General features: G+C 40.8%; 1 protein-coding gene across 1 annotated transcript; it reads left to right on the top strand.

The window, feature by feature from the left end:
- The first annotated feature begins 571 nt into the window (after window positions 1-571).
- Window positions 572-12,011, top strand: slc35g1 (solute carrier family 35 member G1). The gene is made up of 3 exons (XM_014179259.2): window positions 572-963; window positions 7,705-7,876; window positions 7,981-12,011. The coding sequence occupies exons 1-3, from the start codon at window positions 672-674 to the stop codon at window positions 8,771-8,773; spliced, it is 1,257 nt and encodes a 418-aa protein (XP_014034734.1). The 5' UTR covers window positions 572-671; the 3' UTR covers window positions 8,774-12,011.
- Window positions 12,012-19,490: the final 7,479 nt, after the last annotated feature.

Consider the following 19,490-nt stretch of genomic DNA (forward strand, 5'->3'; position numbering starts at 1 on the left):
GTAATGCCTGGAATGGAATAATTGGAACAGTATCAAACATATGGAAACCATGTTTGACCCTGTTCCAAAAACTCCATTCCAGCCATTACAATGTGCCCATCCTCCTATAGCTCCTCCCACCAGTCTCCACAGGCCTACACATATGCAAATCTTGATAATTCTATAACAAGAACAGCACCTTAGTTAAGTACCCCAATAATGTCCACTATTCTTTCAGATTTTTTGAATAAGGTGAAGGTTGAACCGTTCGTTGAACTAGACCTGCATTTAGTGTAACGTTTTGGTTGGCCAACTGGCTTGCCCCTTACCGGTATGTCATTGGCTTGAGCGCAGCTAGAAGGGATCCATCTTTTGTCAAATTAACGTCAAAAGTGTATTTTTTTGTGCATTTTAGCTACCCCTAACTTTTTTCCTAGCCTCAAACTAATTCTCCTAACCTGCTACTAAAAGTCAAATCTGAGGTTAATTTGACAAAAGATGGATCCCTTCTAGCCATGACCCTGGAGAGCTGCCCACTGAAGCTGCCCCCCGTGGTTAAAGTAACTATTGCATGCTTCTACAGTGGCCACTAAGGTTACATATTAAACCGGTGTGACAACTCACTCACTCTCTGACATTAAGGGTGTAAAATACATCCAAGGCATGCTCACCTGTTGCAGTTGCATTTTACAATGGGGGATTTGAAGGACAGTAATAGTATAGACGACAGAGTTCTATCGGCCGTTCCCCTTAGACAGGAGGACATTAAAGTTGTATTTCACAAAATTGGCGATGACGACGATGAACACACTACTCAGAGGATTAATTTAAAAAGTAACAGTCATGATGAGCGGGGTAATGAAGAGGCAAGGACAAGAACAGTGGAAAGTAGTGCGAAGCAAAGATTATGTCCTCCCTTGTGTTGTAGAATTGGCGGCGGCGGGGATCCCATCTCAACGGACGCAGGAGACACAGTTGCCAAAGGTAGCCTTCAAGCTAAAACTAGAGAACATTTATATAATTTAGCAAGCTATCTTTAGAGGTCTACCAACATAACCACTTGAACACACTTGTTTGTGGTTTATTAACACAGTCCATTATATGGCTGGATCTGCATCCATCTAGGTAAAGGTGTGTGACCTGAGGTAGATGGGAATGAGAAATTATAACCAGTGGAGTAGCCAATGACGACCTCCGTAGCAGCACATTATGTAACGGACGTAATCGTGGTTCTCTAATTACTATGCTGGTAATAAATATTGCCTCACAAACTCTTTCAGATTAAACTACCTAATAGCCTATATTGCATCATTGTGGCCGCTTCACCCCCACTTTAATCTGTTTGATTATGAATTATTGAATGGTAATCCGTTGAAACATTTTCATCATCCTCAAATTGGATGACGAGGCATTTTCCTACCAGGATGAATTATATTATGTAGCTCAAACCTCTAGGATGGATGGTGGACCCAGTTTTTACACCAGGAAATACCTCGCCATTTATTTAAAAACATGTAACATGGGTTTCTCACTTATAATTTAAAAGGCAGGGAGGGGTCTCCAACCTTTTCTATCATTTTTTATAACCTTTTCAACTTAAAAAAAATTGTAGTAGCTACTTATATATATTTTCATATATAGCTTTCAAATAGGAACATTCTTGTCTTCTCTACCCTGCAACTCTTCCCCGGGTACTTGGTGTAGGCAACAAGAGGTGCTCTCTGTTATACCTGGTAAGATACACTGAGTGTACAAAACATTAAGAACAACTGCTTTTTCCATGACAGACAGACCAGGTCAATCCAGGTGAAAGCTATGATCCCTTATTGATGTCACTTGTTAAATCCACTTCAAGCTGTGTAGATGAAGGGGAGGAGACAGGTTAAAGCAGCATTTTTAAGCCTTGAGAAAACGGAGAATGTGTGCCTTTCAGAGGGTGAATGCCATTCACTGAATGGGAAAGACAAAAGATTGAAGTGCCTTTGAACGTGGTATGATAAGTAGCTGCCAGGCGCACCGGTTTGAGTATTTCAAGAACTGCAATGCTGCTGGGTTTTTCACGCTCAACAGTTACCCGTGTGTATCAAGAATGGTCCACTACCCAATGGTCATCCAGCCAACTTGACAACTGTGGGAAGCATTGGAGTCAACATGGGCCAGCATTCCTGTGGAACGCTTTCGACACATTGTAGAGTCCATTCCCCGCCGAATTTAGGCTGTTCCAAGGGCAATGTTCTGTACACTCAGTGTAATGGCTAATAAACAGCATTTGGAATGACAGGCGCCATAAAATTATCTTCTGTGTTTTCCCAAATTCTGTTTTCAGTAAAAAAAAAAAATCCTGGTATGGGACTTCTGTTTTTTACTCTCATATTACACTTTTTCATAGAGAAACGACAAAAATTGATGTGCGTTAGAGACCTCTCTAACACCCAGGAAGCTCTCCCATTCACCAGCTCTGCAAGTGTTATAATATCAAAATACGTTCTGTACTCACCAAATATGTTTCACTGATCAACTACAGTGGGGGGAAAAAGTATTTGATCCCCTGCTGATTTTGTACGTTTGCCCACTGACAAAGAAAGGATCAGTCTATAATTTTAATGGTAGGTTTATTTGAACAGTGAGAGACAGAATAACAACAAAAATATCCAGAAAAACGTATGTCAAAAATGTTATGAATTGATTTGCATTTTAATGAGGGAAATAAGTATTTGACCCCCTCTCAATCAGAAAGATTTCTGGCACCCATGTGTCTTTTATACAGGTAACGAGCTGAGATTAGGAGCACACTCTTAAAGGGAGTGGTCCTAATCTCAGCTTGTTACCTGTATAAAAGACACCTGTCCACAGAAGCAATCAATCAATCAGATTCCAAACTCTCCACCATGGCCAAGACCAAAGAGCTCTCCAAGGATGTCAGGGACAAGATTATAGACCTACACAGGGCTGGAATGGGCTACAAGACCATCGCCAAGCAGTTTAGTGGGAAGGTGACAACATTTGTTGCGATTATTCGCAAATGGAAGAAACAGAAAAGAACTGTCAATATCCCTCAGCCTGGGGCTCCATGCAATATTTCACCTCGTGGAGTTGCAATGATCAAGAGAACGGTGAGGAATCAGCCCAGAACTACACGGGAGGATCTTGTCAATGATCTCAAGGCAGCTGGGACCATAGCCACCAAGAACACAATTGGTAACACACTACGCCGTGAAGGACTGAAATCCTGCAGCGCCCGCAAGGTCCCCCCGCTCAAGAATACATATACATGCCCGTCTGAAGTTTTCCAATGAACATCTGAATGACTCAGAGGACAACTGGTGAAAGTGTTGTGGTCAGATGAGACCAAAATGGAGCTCTTTGGCATCAACTCAACTCGCCGTGTTTGGAGGAGGAGGAATGCTGCCTATGACCCCAAGAACACCATCTCCACCGTCAAACATGGAGGTGGAAACATTATGCTTTGGGGGTGTTTTTCTGCTTAAGGGGACAGGACAACTTCACCGCATCAAAGGGATGATGGACGGGGCCATGTACCGTCAAATCTTGGGTAAGAACCTCCTTCCCTCAGCCAGGGCATTGAAAATGGGTCGTGGATGGGTATTCCAGCATGACAATGACCCAAAACACACGGCCAAGGCAACAAAGGAGTGGCTCAAGAAGAAGCACATTAAGGTCCTGGAGTGGCCTAGCCAGTCTCCAGACCTTAATCCAATAGAAAATCTGTGGAGGCAGCTGAAGGTTCGAGTTGCCAAACGTCAGCCTCGAAACCTTAATGACTTGGAGAAGATCTGCAAAGAGGAGTGGGACAAAATCCCTCCTGAGATGTGTGCAAACCTGGTGGCCAACTACAGGAAACATCTGACCTCTGTGATTGCCAACAAGGGTTTTGCCACCAAGTACTAAGTCATGTTTTGCAGAGGGGTCAAATACTTATTTCCCTCATTAAAATGCAAATCATTTTATAACATTTTTGACATGCGTTTTTCTGGATTTTTTTGTTGTTATTCTGTCTCTCACTGTTCAAATAAACCTACTATTAAAATTAGAGACTGATCATTTCTTTGTAAGAGGGCAAACGTACAAAATCAGCAGGGGATCAAATACTTTTTTCCCCCACTGTATCTTCCTTTACTCCCGTTACGGCCAGTACAGTGCCTTCAGAAAGTATTCATACCCCTTGACTTATTACATATTTTGTTGTGTTACAGTCTGAATTCAAAATGGTTTAAATATATGTTTTTCCCCTCACTGTAACTGCTGTCGTAGAGAGGGGACTAAAGCGCAGCGTGTTTATTGCTCATGATGAATATTTATTATAACTCAAAACACTAAAGGAAAAATACCAAAGAGAAAAACGAAAGCGCACAGTTCTGTCAGGTACATAGACTAAACAGAAGACAGAAGACTACCCACAAACACAGGTGGGAAAAAAAACCTACTTAAGTATGATCTCCAATTAGAGACAACGAGGACCAGCTGCCTCTAATTGGAGATCATCCCAAAAAACAACAACATAGAAATAGAAAACTAGATCCTAAATATAGATATGCAAAACATAGAAAAACACAAAACACCCCCTGTCACGCCCTGACCTACTCTACCATAGAAAATAACATCTTACTATGGTCAGGACGTGACACTCACACATGTACACACAATACCCCATAATGACTAAATGAAAACATGTTTTTAGAAATTTTTGCGAAATGTATTGAAAATGAAATACAGAAATCTAATTTACAAGTATTCACACCCCTGAGTCAATACTTTGTAGAAGCACCTTTGGCAGTGATTACAGCTTTGAGTCTTTCTGGGTAAGTCTGTAAGAGCTTTCCACACCAGGATTGTGCAACATTTTACCATTATTCTTTTAAAAATTCTTCAAGCTTTGTCAAATTGGTTGTTGATGATTGCTAGACAACCATTTTCAGGTCAAGTAGATTTAATCAAAACGGAAACTCGTCCACTCGGGAACATTCACATTCTTGTGTTTTAGGTTATTGTCCTGCTGAAAGGTGAATTAATCTCCCAGTGTCTGGTGGAAAGCAGAAAAGGCCAGGATTTTGCCTGATTTTGCCTGTTCCATTACAGTTATTTTTTGTCCTGAAAAACTCTGCAGTCCTTAACAATTACAAGCATACCCATAACATGATGCAGCCACCACTATGCTTGGAAATATGGAGATTGGTACTCAGTAATGTGTTTATTGGATTTGCCCCAAACATATATTCAGGTCAAAAAGTGAATAACTTGCCGCATTTTTTTGCAATATTACTTTAGAGCCTTGTTGCAGTCAGGATGCATGTTTTGGAATATTTGTATGCTGTACAAGCTTCCTTCTTTTCACTCTGTCAATTAAGTTAGTATTGTGGAGTAACTACAATGTTGTTGATCCATCCTCAGTTTTTTCCTATTACAGCCATTCAACTCTGTAACTGTTTAAAGTCACAATTGGCATCATGGTGAAATCCCTGAGAGGTTTCCTTCCTCTCCAGCGACTGAGTTAAGAAGGACGCCTCTATCTTTGTTGTGGCTGGGTGTATTGATACACCATCCAAAGTGTAATTAATAACTTCACCATGCTCAAAGGGGTATTCACTGTCTGCTTTTTTATTTTTAGCCATCTACCAATAGCTGCCCTTCTTTCCAAGGCATTGGAAATCCTCCATGTTTTTATTTTTATTTATTTATTTAACCAGGCAAGTCAGATAAGAACAAATTCTTATTTACAATGACAGCCTACACCGGCCAAACCCAGACGATGCTGGGCCAATTGTGCGCCACCCTATGGGACTCCCAATCACAGCCAGTTGTGATACAGCCTGGATTCAAACCAGGGTTTCTGTAGTGACGCCTCTAGCACTGAGATGCAGTGCCTTAGTCACTAGTGCGCGATGGCACAAGAACATCCCGGCCAAACCCTCCCCTAACCCGGATGACGCTGGGCCAATTGTGCACCGCTCCATGGGTCTCCTGGTCGCGGCCAGCTAAGACAGAGCCTGGACTCGAACCAGGATATCTAGTGGCACAGCTAGCACTACGATGCAGTGCCTTAGACCACTGCACCACTCAGTAGGCCTCAAAACATCTCAATTTAATAAATGTTAAATTCAGGCTGGAACACAACAAAATGTGGAAAAAGTCAAGGGGTGTAAATCATTTCTGAAGGCACTGTATGTATGTAATTCCAAAAAAAGGTCGAAATAAAAATGTACAAGTAGCCGAAAAAAATGCATATGTAATTCACATATTACTGCCACTGTCACGCCCTGACCTGAGAGAGTCGTTTTTCTCTGTTTGGTTAGGTCAGGGTGTGACATTCTATGTGTTGTATGTCTATGTTGTTTTTTCTTTATTGGCCGAGTATGGTTTCCAATCAGAGGCAGCTGTCATTCGTTGTCTCTGATTGGGAATCATACTTAGGCAGCCTTTTCCCCACCTGTAGTTGTGGGTAATTATTCTTTCTGTGAGTGTTTTGTGTGCGCATCAGTTGCGGCACGTTCATTTCTGTTTATCCTGTTTTATCCTGTTTATTGTTTTGTTCAGTTTCACGTAAAATAAAGGATGTGGAATTACCGGCACGCTGCGCCTTGGCTTATTTATGACAGGGAGTTTGAGGACAGTGAACGTGACAGCCACGCACACGTCGGAGGTCTACAACAGCTCAATACATTGGTGGTGCCGAAGAGGCATTTTTTCGGTTGCTTGTACGTTTATATTTATACTTTTTTTGGATGTCCATACTGGCCGTAACGAGAGTAAATGAGATAGTCCATATTTGGTGAGTAACGAACTTTTTTATAACGCTTGCAGAGCTGGTGAATGGGAGATTGAATCTGAGCTTCCTGGGCGTTAGAGAGGTCTCTCAGACAGAGATACTGGGGCAACTGAACTGGTTACATACAAATAGCCAGCTATTTGACAGAGGAAATATTGCTGGAAATTAATTGTCAGACTGTGTCACATTTGACTTTTTAAGACAAAAGTGCCTAACCAGGGATATTGTCAACGTGGATTTGATTGGATAGTAGCCGGGAGCTTTATGTTTATGACCGTTTGTGATGGAACACATGAAAAAAATGAATGTACTTTCAAAATAGATTGGCTGAGCTATTGATACAGTAGGTGCGCTGTGAGCCACTGGTAGCTTGCAATCTAACTGTTGGAGAACCATGATTTAAGGTATGATTACAAAATGGGAAAGAATGAGCACCCACAGGGTGTAAATCAAACTCACAAGGAAGTCTAACAATGGTGTTGTCTGTTGTCAGATGAGTAATGCTCTTCTACGTCCTTCCACACTGTTTTCCATATATCTAGTCAGTACAGGCTAAAATGGCCCCTTACACTTCCTGTTCAATTTGAGTCTACCTCCATTTAGGGGACATTGGTTCATTGCCCTCTTTCTATGTTGGCAATAAACATGAGTAATCAGTAGGTACAGTGTGTGACAGGCCAACTCCCAGGTAGATATATCTAATAATCAACACCTCAAATCACCCTGCAGCTTTCAATTTGTCTAAAAGCTGCTAGTAACTAAGCTTTAGCAGGGACTCTTTTCAATGAAGTGGCTTTTGATATCACATTTGAATACTGTACCTCTTCCCCATCCCATCTCAGACAAACAAATATTAAATTACTTCCCTCTTAGTAGGTTAATGTTCAGTTCCATTCAAGCTATTTTAACCAGTTCATGTGTCCTTCTCCCTCTGTCCTCAGAGAATAAACATTGTCCAGGACTGGGCCTGTTTTATGGCATGCTGGCAACAGTATTCTTCTCCATTATAGCTCTTCTGGTGAAGACAATAGATGGAGTCCATGCTGTAGAAATCAGTGCCATTCGCTGCTTCTTCCAGATGCTGTTTGTGATGCCTATGCTTATCTATTACAAGTAAGTTATTACATAACTGTATTTATACTATATTGGACCACTTGACCCCTTGAACCTTGATAATCCCATACAAATATTGAACCTATCAATTTTCTGTTTTTCAGGACTGGCTTCCTTGGACCAAGAGACAAGCGGATCTATTTGGTGATGAGAGGGTTCTTGGGTTCCAACGCCATGATCCTATTGTTCTATGCAGTACAGCAGATGCCCCTGGCTGATGCAACAGTCATCATGTTCAGCAACCCAGTGTTCACTGCCTTGTTAGCCTGGATCTTCCTCAAAGAGAAATGCACAATCTGGGACTGTGTCTTCACTGTGTTCACGTTGGCTGGTGTCATAATGATAGCCAGGCCTCCCTTCATATTTGGTGCTCGTATAGAGGGAATAGAGGGAGACTACACCAATCATCTCAAGGGGACTATTGCAGCCTTCGGTGGAGCGTTAGGAGCAGCCTGCTCTTTAGTTATACTCAGGAAAATGGGCAAAAGCGTCCACTACTATCTGTCTGTGTGGTACTATGCAGTCATTGGTTTCATTGAGTGTGTCATCACTTTGTTTATACTTGGTGAATGGACCATTCCATTCTGTGGGAGAGACAGGTGGATCCTTTTGCTGATAGCAATCCTGGGTATTGCTGGCCAAACATTCCTCACCAAAGCACTTCAGATTGAGAAGGCCGGCCCTGTGGCCTTGATGAGGACCGTCGACGTGGTCCTGGCCTTTATTTTCCAGTTCTTTTTTTTCAATCGTAAGCCCACCATGTGGAGTCTCGGTGGGGCATGTTGTGTGGTTGTCAGTACCTGTGGTGTGGCTCTAAGGAAGTGGTACAGCAACACACACCCAAGAAAGAGCCGTGAACCACGCATCAGACAAATATTTGGTTCCAGGAATAAATGAAAGGTTATCAATTAATATGATGTTAATGTTCAGCAGTCAAGAGTGTTATGTAAACCAAAGAAGCAATATTACATCCAAATGTTACTGTGAGGTTTTGAGCACAAAACTGGACATTATGTAGTATTTACATCAACACACTTAGAAAAGAGGGTTTTTTGGTAAGGGTGATGGTTCTATGTGGTACCATAAGGACTCAAAAGAACCATTTGAGCTCTTCAATGGTTCTTTGCGGGTCCGAAAACAGTGCTTTAATCTTTTAGTGATAATTCAAATGTAGGGGAGGCGGCTCATTCTATTATTTTGGGGCGTGGTTTGCTCACAGCTCTTTTTGTGCAGCCGAGAGTGTGTCATTCCAGTTGATATAATTTGTTGTGTTATGTCATTGCATGTTAAATATGACTGGCCAGTAATAGTGTCTTGTGAGAGACTTATGTAAGGCCTCGTGTCAATGGTTGACTAAATCTCAATTCTCTCCTCAGGGACCCCCAGCCGGTCCAGAGCTAGCACACCTGATTCAACTTGTAAATGAACACAATAACGGCCATGTAATTTTAAAGATAATATAATATGGCTAACCCTCTTTATAGCACTATAAAGGTTCCATTTAGAACCTTATGAACATTGTTCTTTATAGAACCTTCAAAAAGGGTTCCGCTATGGTTACAAGCCAAATTACCCTTATTTGGCAGTGGCACTATATACAGTGCCTTCAGAAAGTATTCATACCCCATGACTTATTCCACATTTTGTTGTGTTACAGCCTGAATTCAAAATCGATACCCCATAATGACAAAGTGAAAATATGTTTTTAGAAATATAAGCACATTTATTGAAAATCAAATACAGAAATAATTCATTTAACATAAGTATTCACACTCCTTTGCTATAACACTCCAAATTGAGCTAAGATGCATCCAATTTCCTTTGATCATCCTTGAGATGTCACTACAACTTGCATGTCTGAGCAGAAACTATACCATGACGTCCAAGGAACTGTCCATAGATCTCCGAGATAGAATTGTGATGAAAAATATGGAACTACCCAGACTCTGCCTAGAGCTGGCCATCTGACCAAACTGACCAACCAGGCAAGAAGGACCTTGGTAAGGCAGGTGACCAAGAACCAAATGACCACTCTGATAGAACTATAGTTCCTTGGCTGAGATGGGAGAACCTGTCAGAAGGACAACCGTGTCTACAGCACTTCACAAATCTAGGCTTTATGGGATTGTGGCCAGACTGAAGCCACTCCTGAGAAAAAGGCACGACAACACACCTGGAGTTTGCCAAAAAGGCAAGTGAAATACAAAAATATTCTGTGGTCTGATGAGACAAACATTTGACTCTTTGGCCTAAATGCAAAGCGCTAAGTCTGGAAAAAACAGCAATAACTCATCACACATTGAACACCATCCCTACCGTGAAGCATGGCGGTGGCAGCATGCTATGGGGATGCTTTTCAGCGGCTGGGACTGGGAGACTGGTAAGGATAGAGAGAACAATGAATGGAGCCAAATACAGGCAAATCCTTGATGAGAACTGGCTTTAGAGTGCAAACAACAGACTGGGGCAAAGATTTACATTCTAACAGGACAAATGACCCCAAGCATACAGCAAAAGCAATGCTGAAATGGCTTCAGAACAAGAATGTGAAAGTCCTTGAGGGGCCCAGCTAAAGCCCAGACTTGAATCCCATTGAAAATGTGCGGAAAGACTTGAAGATTGCTGTTCACCGCCGCTCTCCATCTAACAGAGCTTGAGAAAATCTGCAAGGAAGAATGGGAGAAAATCCCCAAATATAGATGAGTATGTCTGTATCTGCTTTGCACAAGACGACTCAAGGCTGTAATCGTCACCAAAGGTGCTTCTACAAAGTATTGACTTCGGGGTGTGAATACTTATGTGAATTAGATATGTCTGTATTTCACTTTCAATACATTTGCAAAAGTTCTAAAAACATGTTTTCACTTTGTCATTATGGGGTATTGTGTGTAGATGGGTGAGAAGAAATATAAATGTAATCCATTTTGAATTCAGACTGTAACACAACAAAATGTGGAATAAGTCAAGGAGTATCAATACTTTCTGAAGGCACTGTAGAACCATTTTTGTGTGTGTACTGAGGTTAATCAGCGAAGCTAATATTAGATTATTTTTCAATTTAAAATGGGCTGATGTCCTTTATTTTAATACACTGCTGGTCAGAATAGTTTTTTTTTGTGGAAATGTTAAAAGTGTGACATTATTTTTTACAAAATGCAAAGATTTTTAAAGGATTTGCTTTGTGCAATGTGTCACAGTTAGCAATAATATTTTGTTGACCCAACGAGTAAGCAGCATAGTCAGATGACTTTATGCATCTCACATTTATGCTGCCTACAAGTAGTTAAATAGTAAAATATGATGGAAACTTGATATTTACAGTACAAATATCTTTATGACAGTATACCACAGAAAACAACTTGTTGCCTTCCTTTTGAAATGTGTACTACTAATTTAGAACTAAGCACTTTGCACATTTCTGTTACATGCCGTGTCATTTATGATGCTTTGTATACGTGTTATACTCCTAGTTATGTCAGTGTGACTGCTGTTTTATAGTATTTATTTATCAATAGAAATCAAATACATATTTCTGCTTTATCAAAAGCACTTTCTTAGACTGATTGAATGTATGACTTGTTTATCAAATATGTGGCAAAAATGTTTCTTAACATTAACTGTGTTCAATCATTTTCTTGTAAGTTGGTTATAAGTTGGTTATAACAACTGTATGAACAATTTAAATGAACCATTTAATTGTTCAATGTAATTCTGAGCCTACTGTGCCCTCCTCTTTCATGTTTATACAACTTGAAATGACTTAACTGTTTATGGGACCATATTTCACAACGTGTTTGTCCTTAATGAAGGTGGACACAGAGACATATACTATATCTAAACCTTTGTGTGGTTCATGTTTGATTTCATTTGATTGATAGTGATTTGATTGAAACTGAAAAGTCGGATGCACTTGCACAGAGGAGAGCATAACAGATTCGTTTTTTAACTTTTTTTTTGCCTGTTGAATAGAATGTTACCACCTTCATGCCTTACTAAATCCTTTCTCAACTATGTAATTATTATATTACTATTTCAGATTGTTTTATTAGAGTTAAGGATTACTCTAAAAGTTGTATATTCATACACAATGCAGGATGTCATTTTTTATTCTAAAATAAATGACATATACATTTCACCTATGTGTCTTGATCTCTTGAGCTAAGGAAGTTTTACGTTTTCCATGTGATCATACATGAGCATGGCTGCAATTCCTGTTGTGATTTAACAGATCTGACAGAATGATGTTTACGCCAATGTTGCACACAGTTGTTCCAACCTGGCTAAACAAAGTACTCAGTTATGAACAATGGTAGAAACAAGACTACACTATAGCTTTTCACAAAATACTGAGTTAGAGCCTTTCAGAGTAGTACCTCTAAGGGGAACCATTGTCATGTTACCCTGCGTTTGAGGTTTTAGACTTTGCCATGACCTTTCCATGGTTCTCTAATGACACTTCACTGAACAACAAAGCTTGTGTATTCTTGTATTGTAGATGGGACAGATAACTTGATACAGTATAGATTATTTTCTGTGTGACCCATGTATTAAATGTGTAACCAGCAGAGGGCAGAAGGAACTTTAAAATCATGCAATGTGTTCAGACTAATGATGTATATAAACTCTGGATTGCAGATACTATTCACTGGATAGCAGGCTAGTGATTACTTTGCAATGCTTGCAGTTAGCCATTGTTTCCTTCCAAACCAGTCATTGTTGAATTTGCGATTGTATGGTCCCAATTCTCGGTTTATGGGTCTCTTTTCCAAGCTTAAAATGATAAACATTCCACATTGGTCATGCTGTCAATCCAGCATGATTTCTGCTGCGCTCAAAACAACTGTTAACTCAGAATTGGGAAATCTGACTTCAGTGAGTTCAAGACAACTGGGAACTCAGGAAAAAAAACTAGCTCAGACTGGGAAAATAAGTTTTGAACGGTCATCCAACTCAGAATTCTAAGTCGAGAACTCAGGCCTCTTTCTAGAGCTAAGACCTGAAGATCACTGACATCATCAGGATTCAACCTTGTTTTCCCACCATAAATCCAGAGAACACCAGACTTTGATGACAAAGTTTGATGACAAAATTTGCCCACGAAGGACCGCCGTGCCACTTTACTGTTCAAGTACAGTTCCCGCTCAGCCCAGTCAAAACTGTTCGCTGCTCTGGCACCCCTATGGTGGAACAAGCTCCCTCACGACGCCAGGACAGCGGAGTCAATCACCACCTTCCGGAGACACCTGAAACCCCACCTCTTTAAGGAATACCTGGGATAGGACAAAGTAATCCTTCTACCCCCCCCCTAAAAGATTTAGATGTACTATGTAAAGTGGTTGTTCCACTGGATATCATAAGGTGAATGCACCAATTTGTAAGTCGCTCTGGATAAGAGCGTCTGCTAAATGACTTAAATGTAAATATAAGTGAGCACAGCACAACAAGTTGAGTCCAAAAATGTCTTGTATGCTGCTGCATATATTATGTAATATGCCAGGGAGATATGTATACTGTAGCTAAGAAAGTAATACTAAGTGTATGTTGTGAAGTAAGCTGATTGTAGCCCATGTGCATCACCCTAATAATTTGGTCCCTTTCTCCCTTATAATTTATCCTACTGTTCTGACTTGGTGGTGCACATGTAGCCTATAACCTGTTTTAGAGAAATGTAATCATCAAATATTATAAGAGCTTTAATTGTCTGCTTATATGCCCCCTTTATTTATCCTACGGTTCTGACTTGGTGTACAGGGAGAATACTGGAAGAACGGCCCATGTTCTGAATTCAGTTGCTGTACATTTTCAAAAGAGCTGAACAAATAGTTATATTGACTGCGTCCGTCCAAGCTCTTAATCGAAATTACGGATTGCCTCTTATCCACTTGTCATCCCTTTATGCCATTGTTTGTACATCTCAATTGTCAGTAGAAACCACATTTGCTTAAGCAAGTCAGCCATATCAGCTATGTTTTTTAAAGGCAGTAAATGAGGCTGAAAGAACTGTTCAACTGCCAGACAAGGCTCCGCTGAAAGCCAGGTGTAGCATTGGTAAGATGCTGTTCTTGGGACAGCTTTATGTAGGTCCTAACAGTTTGTGGGCACCGTTTGTCACCATTATAGTGCAATTAATGTATTGTTTAGTGTTGTGTTGTGTAGTGGCTTTGCTGGAATGCATCCCCATGTTTTTTGGGGTGGGGCGGGGGGGGGGTTGGCCCCACCAAGATTTACATGCTAAAATCGCCACTGATGTAATCTCCCTGAGGAGGATGAGCAGGCCAATCAGCAGTCTAGAGGAGGATGAGCTAGCCAAACACTACTTGCATGAATATTTTTAATGACCAGTAAACGCCCACAGAAAAGCTGCTTTTTAACATACTTATAAAAAAAAAATTGGAAGGAAAACTATTTCTCTCATATTGAAGGGAAACTACTTAATTCATATTATAAGTAATTATAGGTCATATTTCATAGAAATCTGGAAACATTGGGCAGTTACTTTAAGTATTTGTTTGTTGTAGTGGGGACTGTCACGTCCTGACCAGTAAAGGGGTTATTTGTTCTTATAGTTTGGTCAGGACGTGGCAGGGGGTATTTGTTTTATGTGGTTCAGGGTGTGTTTGTGTATGTGTTCATGTAGAGGGGGTATTTGGTTTATATGGTTCAGGGTGGTTGTTTATGTAGAGGGGTATTTGATTTATTAGTCCAGGGTTTTGGTTATTGTTCTATGTTAGTTTAGTTCTATGTTCAGTCTAGTCGTTTGTATTTCTATGTTTAGTTAATTGGTGTTGGGGCCTTCAGTTGGAGGCAGCTGCCTATCGTTGCCTCTGATTTAAGGTCCTATAAATAGGTATGTGTTTTGTCATGGGATTTTGTGGGAGATTGTTTCCATGTATAGCTTCATGCCTTACAGGACTGTTAATCGTCGTTGTGGTTTTTGTATACGTGTTTGTTTTGGTTTTTCCTTCTTTGTCCTAAATAAAAGAAGATGAGTGTACATAGTCCCGCTGCGTTTTGGTCAAAACCCTACGACACCCGTGACAGGGACAGTAACATCAGTACTATAAAATAAATTATACTGTCAGGAAAATGTTTTTATATATTTTTTATTTTACATCTTTAGCTTTAAAAGTATGCATTAAGTGTCTGTAATAGAATAAAAGTGGCAAAAACAAATGTAGATATTAATACATGCATTTCTATATCTTCCTAAATATTTCAACGGTGGGGGTGTGCCTGGATGGAGGCGCGTGGCTTCCAAACAACCCCCCCGTCAGTCAGCTAGTGTATATATGAACCATTTGTTCAGACCAATGACATATATAAACCCTCGGTTGCAGATGCTGTTGTGTAGTTGCCATGGAGAGGCTTTGAAGCCACCAGTCGGCCATATTGGCACTCTCTAGTAGAGCAGTCCTCTACAGGAATTTATGGAATTCTACAGTATTTCAATTAAATGTTTCAAGGACAAAATTACATGTATTTAAGTATTGTTTTGTTATAGTGGGGACAGTAACATTAGAAGAAAAAAATACTTTAAGGAACATTTTATTATTTTATTATTTTTAGGTTTAGCTCACATAATATAATGTAAAAGTATGTATTAAGGTGTCTGTAATAGAATAAACATGTCAGAAATGAATGTAGACATTAATAAATGCATTTCTATAGCTTCCAAAATATTTTTTACAATTGAGGAGTGCCAAGATGGCTGTGGCTTCAATACAGCGCCCCCTGTCAGTCATCCAGGGTTTATACACATCATTGGTTCAGACAGAGGATGGAACAAACTCCTCATGCATTTATTTTTTTCTAAACAATTTAAACATATGGGTAACAGTAATTTGCTTATGCCTGTGTAGTAACACTTATTACTTTGGTAACATTGTTAATGCATAATAATGTAGTTATAGCTTTGCAATTGCATAGCGGTTTATGTTATTACACACGCGGAATAATTGGAACAGTCCCCGTTGTGTAATTGCAATTAAAATGCAATTACTGAAGTGGTATGTGTTAATAAAATAGGTAGGCTTATATAGCATATTCATCTTGTTTAAAACTTAAAAGTTAAGCAATCATCTTAAAAGAACTGCTGAACTGTTTGTGCAGATACCGTTAAGACTGGTACCTAAAAAGGTGAACAATAGCAGAGATCTCCACCATCTCCTTTGTGGTAAGTTATCTGTCATGATATTGCCTTACACTCAGGTTGCAAAATAACTTGTGGACATGAATTATGAAAGCCCCATCAAGTCTTTTATATATGTGTATCTGACTCATGCTGCAGTTTTACAGTAAATTGTGAAGAATCTGGTTTAATTGGTGAACTGAAATGCAAATATTTATGGTAAATCAGTTTAATTTAATGTGCCAATTTGATTGGTAGTGGAGGGCTTGCGCTGCACATTCCTCCTGGATGGCATACGAGTTCCTTTCAGAGGAGGATAATGGAAAACAATCTCACCTTTTCCAGGTTAACACAAGTGCAGCTGACAACTAGCAATATTTTGGGAAGTGATGGGATGAAATATACCACTCCCTCCCAGTCTTCTCCATCCACACACACACACACACACACACACACACACACACACACACACACACACACACACACACACACACACACACACACACACAGGTCAGAGGTGCGTTCAGTTAGATATAACCTTTTCTACATTGAGTGGCAGTTTGTACTGAATGCAGGGGCGCAACTTTCACTGGGGACGGGGGGAGGGACATGTCCTCCCCACATTCTGAAATGTCATTTTGGTTGCCCCCAGTTTTAACATGGAATGTGATACAAAGCATGGCTCCGGTGTGCTTTAGGACACCACAGAGCGGGCTGACAGGCTGTGTGAAGGCAAAGCTTCTGGATGGCTGGACCAGCACGGGAGAGTTGAGCATGGTTCAGTGTGTACGTGTTGCACTCTTTCCCCGAGTTGTAAAGGTAGCAAAACAGAAACTGCCTACTCTTTAGTTGACTGATGTAGCAGCTAAGGTAACTGCTGTTTAACTTAACAGAAAAAAAATCTCAACTAGATGTTATTTGCAGTGCTGAGCTAGTATTGTAACTGTCATGTAACGTTAGATAATGTTTCATCCTCTCTCGACTGAGGTGAATACATAAGCTAAGCTAGTGAGTATCTACCACAGCCAGGTCAGCTGTAGCCTCTGACAGATAATGATATGAGGTTTCTACTTCTACTTCTATTACTACTACTACTAACAGCAGTTGTTTGTATGGAAATGTTTTGTAGCCTTTGTTTTGTCCCGTTTCAGAAGAAAATTAACTTGGCTAGCATTCGCTCCTTGATGTACCGTTTAGCGAGAGAGAGAGAGAGCTGGCCAGAAGTTGGCTTACATTAGCTATTATTTTTGCCTCAATCAAACTAGACCTGAATCAAACGATGAAACCATCGGCCAAATGATTGAAGATTGATATTCTGATGTTTTTTCTGTGTAATGTGAGTGGTATTAGTCAGTATGACAATGTAACTTTATTGATCTGTCAGTTTCCCCTTGCTAATTCTCTTACTTTTCACACTGACACAGTCAGTAATAAACAGCTGTAAAGTTACAGGATTCACTGTCATGGTGCACAGTAGAGGCGAAGATTTTTATAACCAAACCAAGATAGACCACAGCCTGTTGTTTCCAATGGGAACAGATAGTGGGCAGAACAAGCAAGGAGGTGGGCAGATCCAAGCACGAGCTAGCGAGATCCTATTGGCCCGTTCTAGCATGCGTCTTAATTTTTTCGATTAGGGAACGCCTACTCTGAAATCCGCTTGTACAATAACTCAATTTGACTTTGAACTCCTAAACAACGCCATTTTTTAAAACTTTGCCAAAAGCTAAAGTCTACAAAACTTAGTTCACTCTGTTCATAACAGATTCTAGTTTTGGGAACAGAAAACTGTATTGAGATCTCATCAATGAGAACATTTGCAGAATGTAGGCCAAAATCAATCTCGTTCCATCTTCTCCCAATGCCCGCCAGTGGACTTCCTCTCACTACCATATTTGGTAGTGAGTGAAAACGCCAAGCGGATGCTTCATATTTATACATCCAGTGAAAGATCGGTCTCATTCTTTTATCTGTGGTAGAGGTCTGCGGGACGGATTTCTTCATCCCGCTCCCGCTGGCTTTCTGTCCGACTCCCACCCGGTACTGCAAGAACTGGTCCCAAACCCAACCGCAGTCCTGCAATGTTATTTTAGGCGTATGTGACGCAGCACACCTGCCAGCCATGGTCACAGCTATTTGGTGTCCTATTGGCAATATCAAATGCGCAAAAATAACTTAAGAAATATGCTCAATTACCAGAGATTCTCACATGGCCCTTAGATTGTATTACTGGGCTATATCAGCCAATATGCTAGATGTAGTTAAAGAGAGCAGAGTAGGAGAGACTTGCACTTTCTCTTGAGCCATCTTTATAGCCTACCTTTTAGGAGTGGGAAGATTCCCAGCGGGGTCAGACAGCCAGGGAAGACCAGTCTACAGAGCTCAGGTGAATTTTGCAGTATATTAACAATATCAGTGAATTATACAAAGTTCCATCTTGAATTGATGGGAAAACCTACAGTAGCTACATGACAGCAGCTGAAGCTTAAAGCTACAGTGATGCGCTTTGTGGGTACTATGCTGTTGAACGCTGAGCTGTAGTCAATGAACAGAATTCTCACATAGGTGTTCCTTTTGTCCAAGTGGGAAAAGGCAGTGTGGAGTGCGATTGAGATTGCGTCATCTGTGGGTCTGTTGGGGCAGTATGAGAACTGAAGTGGGTCTAGGGTTTCCGGGATGATGGTGTTGTTGTGAGCCATGACAAGCCTTTCAAGCCACTTTATGGCTACCAACATGAGTGCGACGGGGTGGTAGTCATTTAGGTAGGTTACCTTTGCTTCATTGGGCACAGGGGCTATGGTGGTCTACTTGAAACATGTAAGTATTACAGACTCGGTCAGGGAGAGTTTGAAAATGTCAGTGAAGGCACTTGCCAGTTGGTCCACACACGATCGGAGTACACGTCCTGGAAATCCGTCTGGCCCCGCAGCTTTGTGAATGTTGACCTGTTTAAAGGTCTTGCTCACATAGGCTACAGAGAGCGTGATCACACAATCGTCCGGAACAGATAGTGCTCTCATGCATGCTTCAGTGTTGCTTACCTTGAAGCAAGCATAAAAGGCATTTAGCCCATCTGAGAAGGCTCGCGTCACTGGGCAGCTCACAGCTGGGTTTCCCTTTGTAGTCCGTAATAGTTTGCAAGCCCTGCCACATCCAACAAGTGTCAGAGCCGGTGTAGTAGGATTCAATCTTAGTCCTGTATTGATGCTTTGCCTGTTTGATGGTTCATCTGAGGGCATAGCGGGATTTCTTATCAGCGTCCAGATTAGTGCCCCGCTCCTTGAAAATGGCAACCCTAGCCTTTAGCTCGGTGCGGATGTTGCCTGTAATCCATGGCTTCTGGTTGGGATATGTACGTACGGTCAATGTTGGGACAATGTCATCGATGCACTTATTGATGAAGCCGGTGACTGAGGTGGTAGAGTTGTGGCCAAAGGTTTTGAGAATGACACAAATATTAATTTTCACAAAGTCTGCTGCCTCAGT

The sequence above is a fragment of the Salmo salar genome, chromosome ssa28 (genome assembly GCF_905237065.1).
Source record: "Salmo salar chromosome ssa28, Ssal_v3.1, whole genome shotgun sequence".
Lineage (NCBI taxonomy): Eukaryota > Metazoa > Chordata > Actinopteri > Salmoniformes > Salmonidae > Salmo > Salmo salar.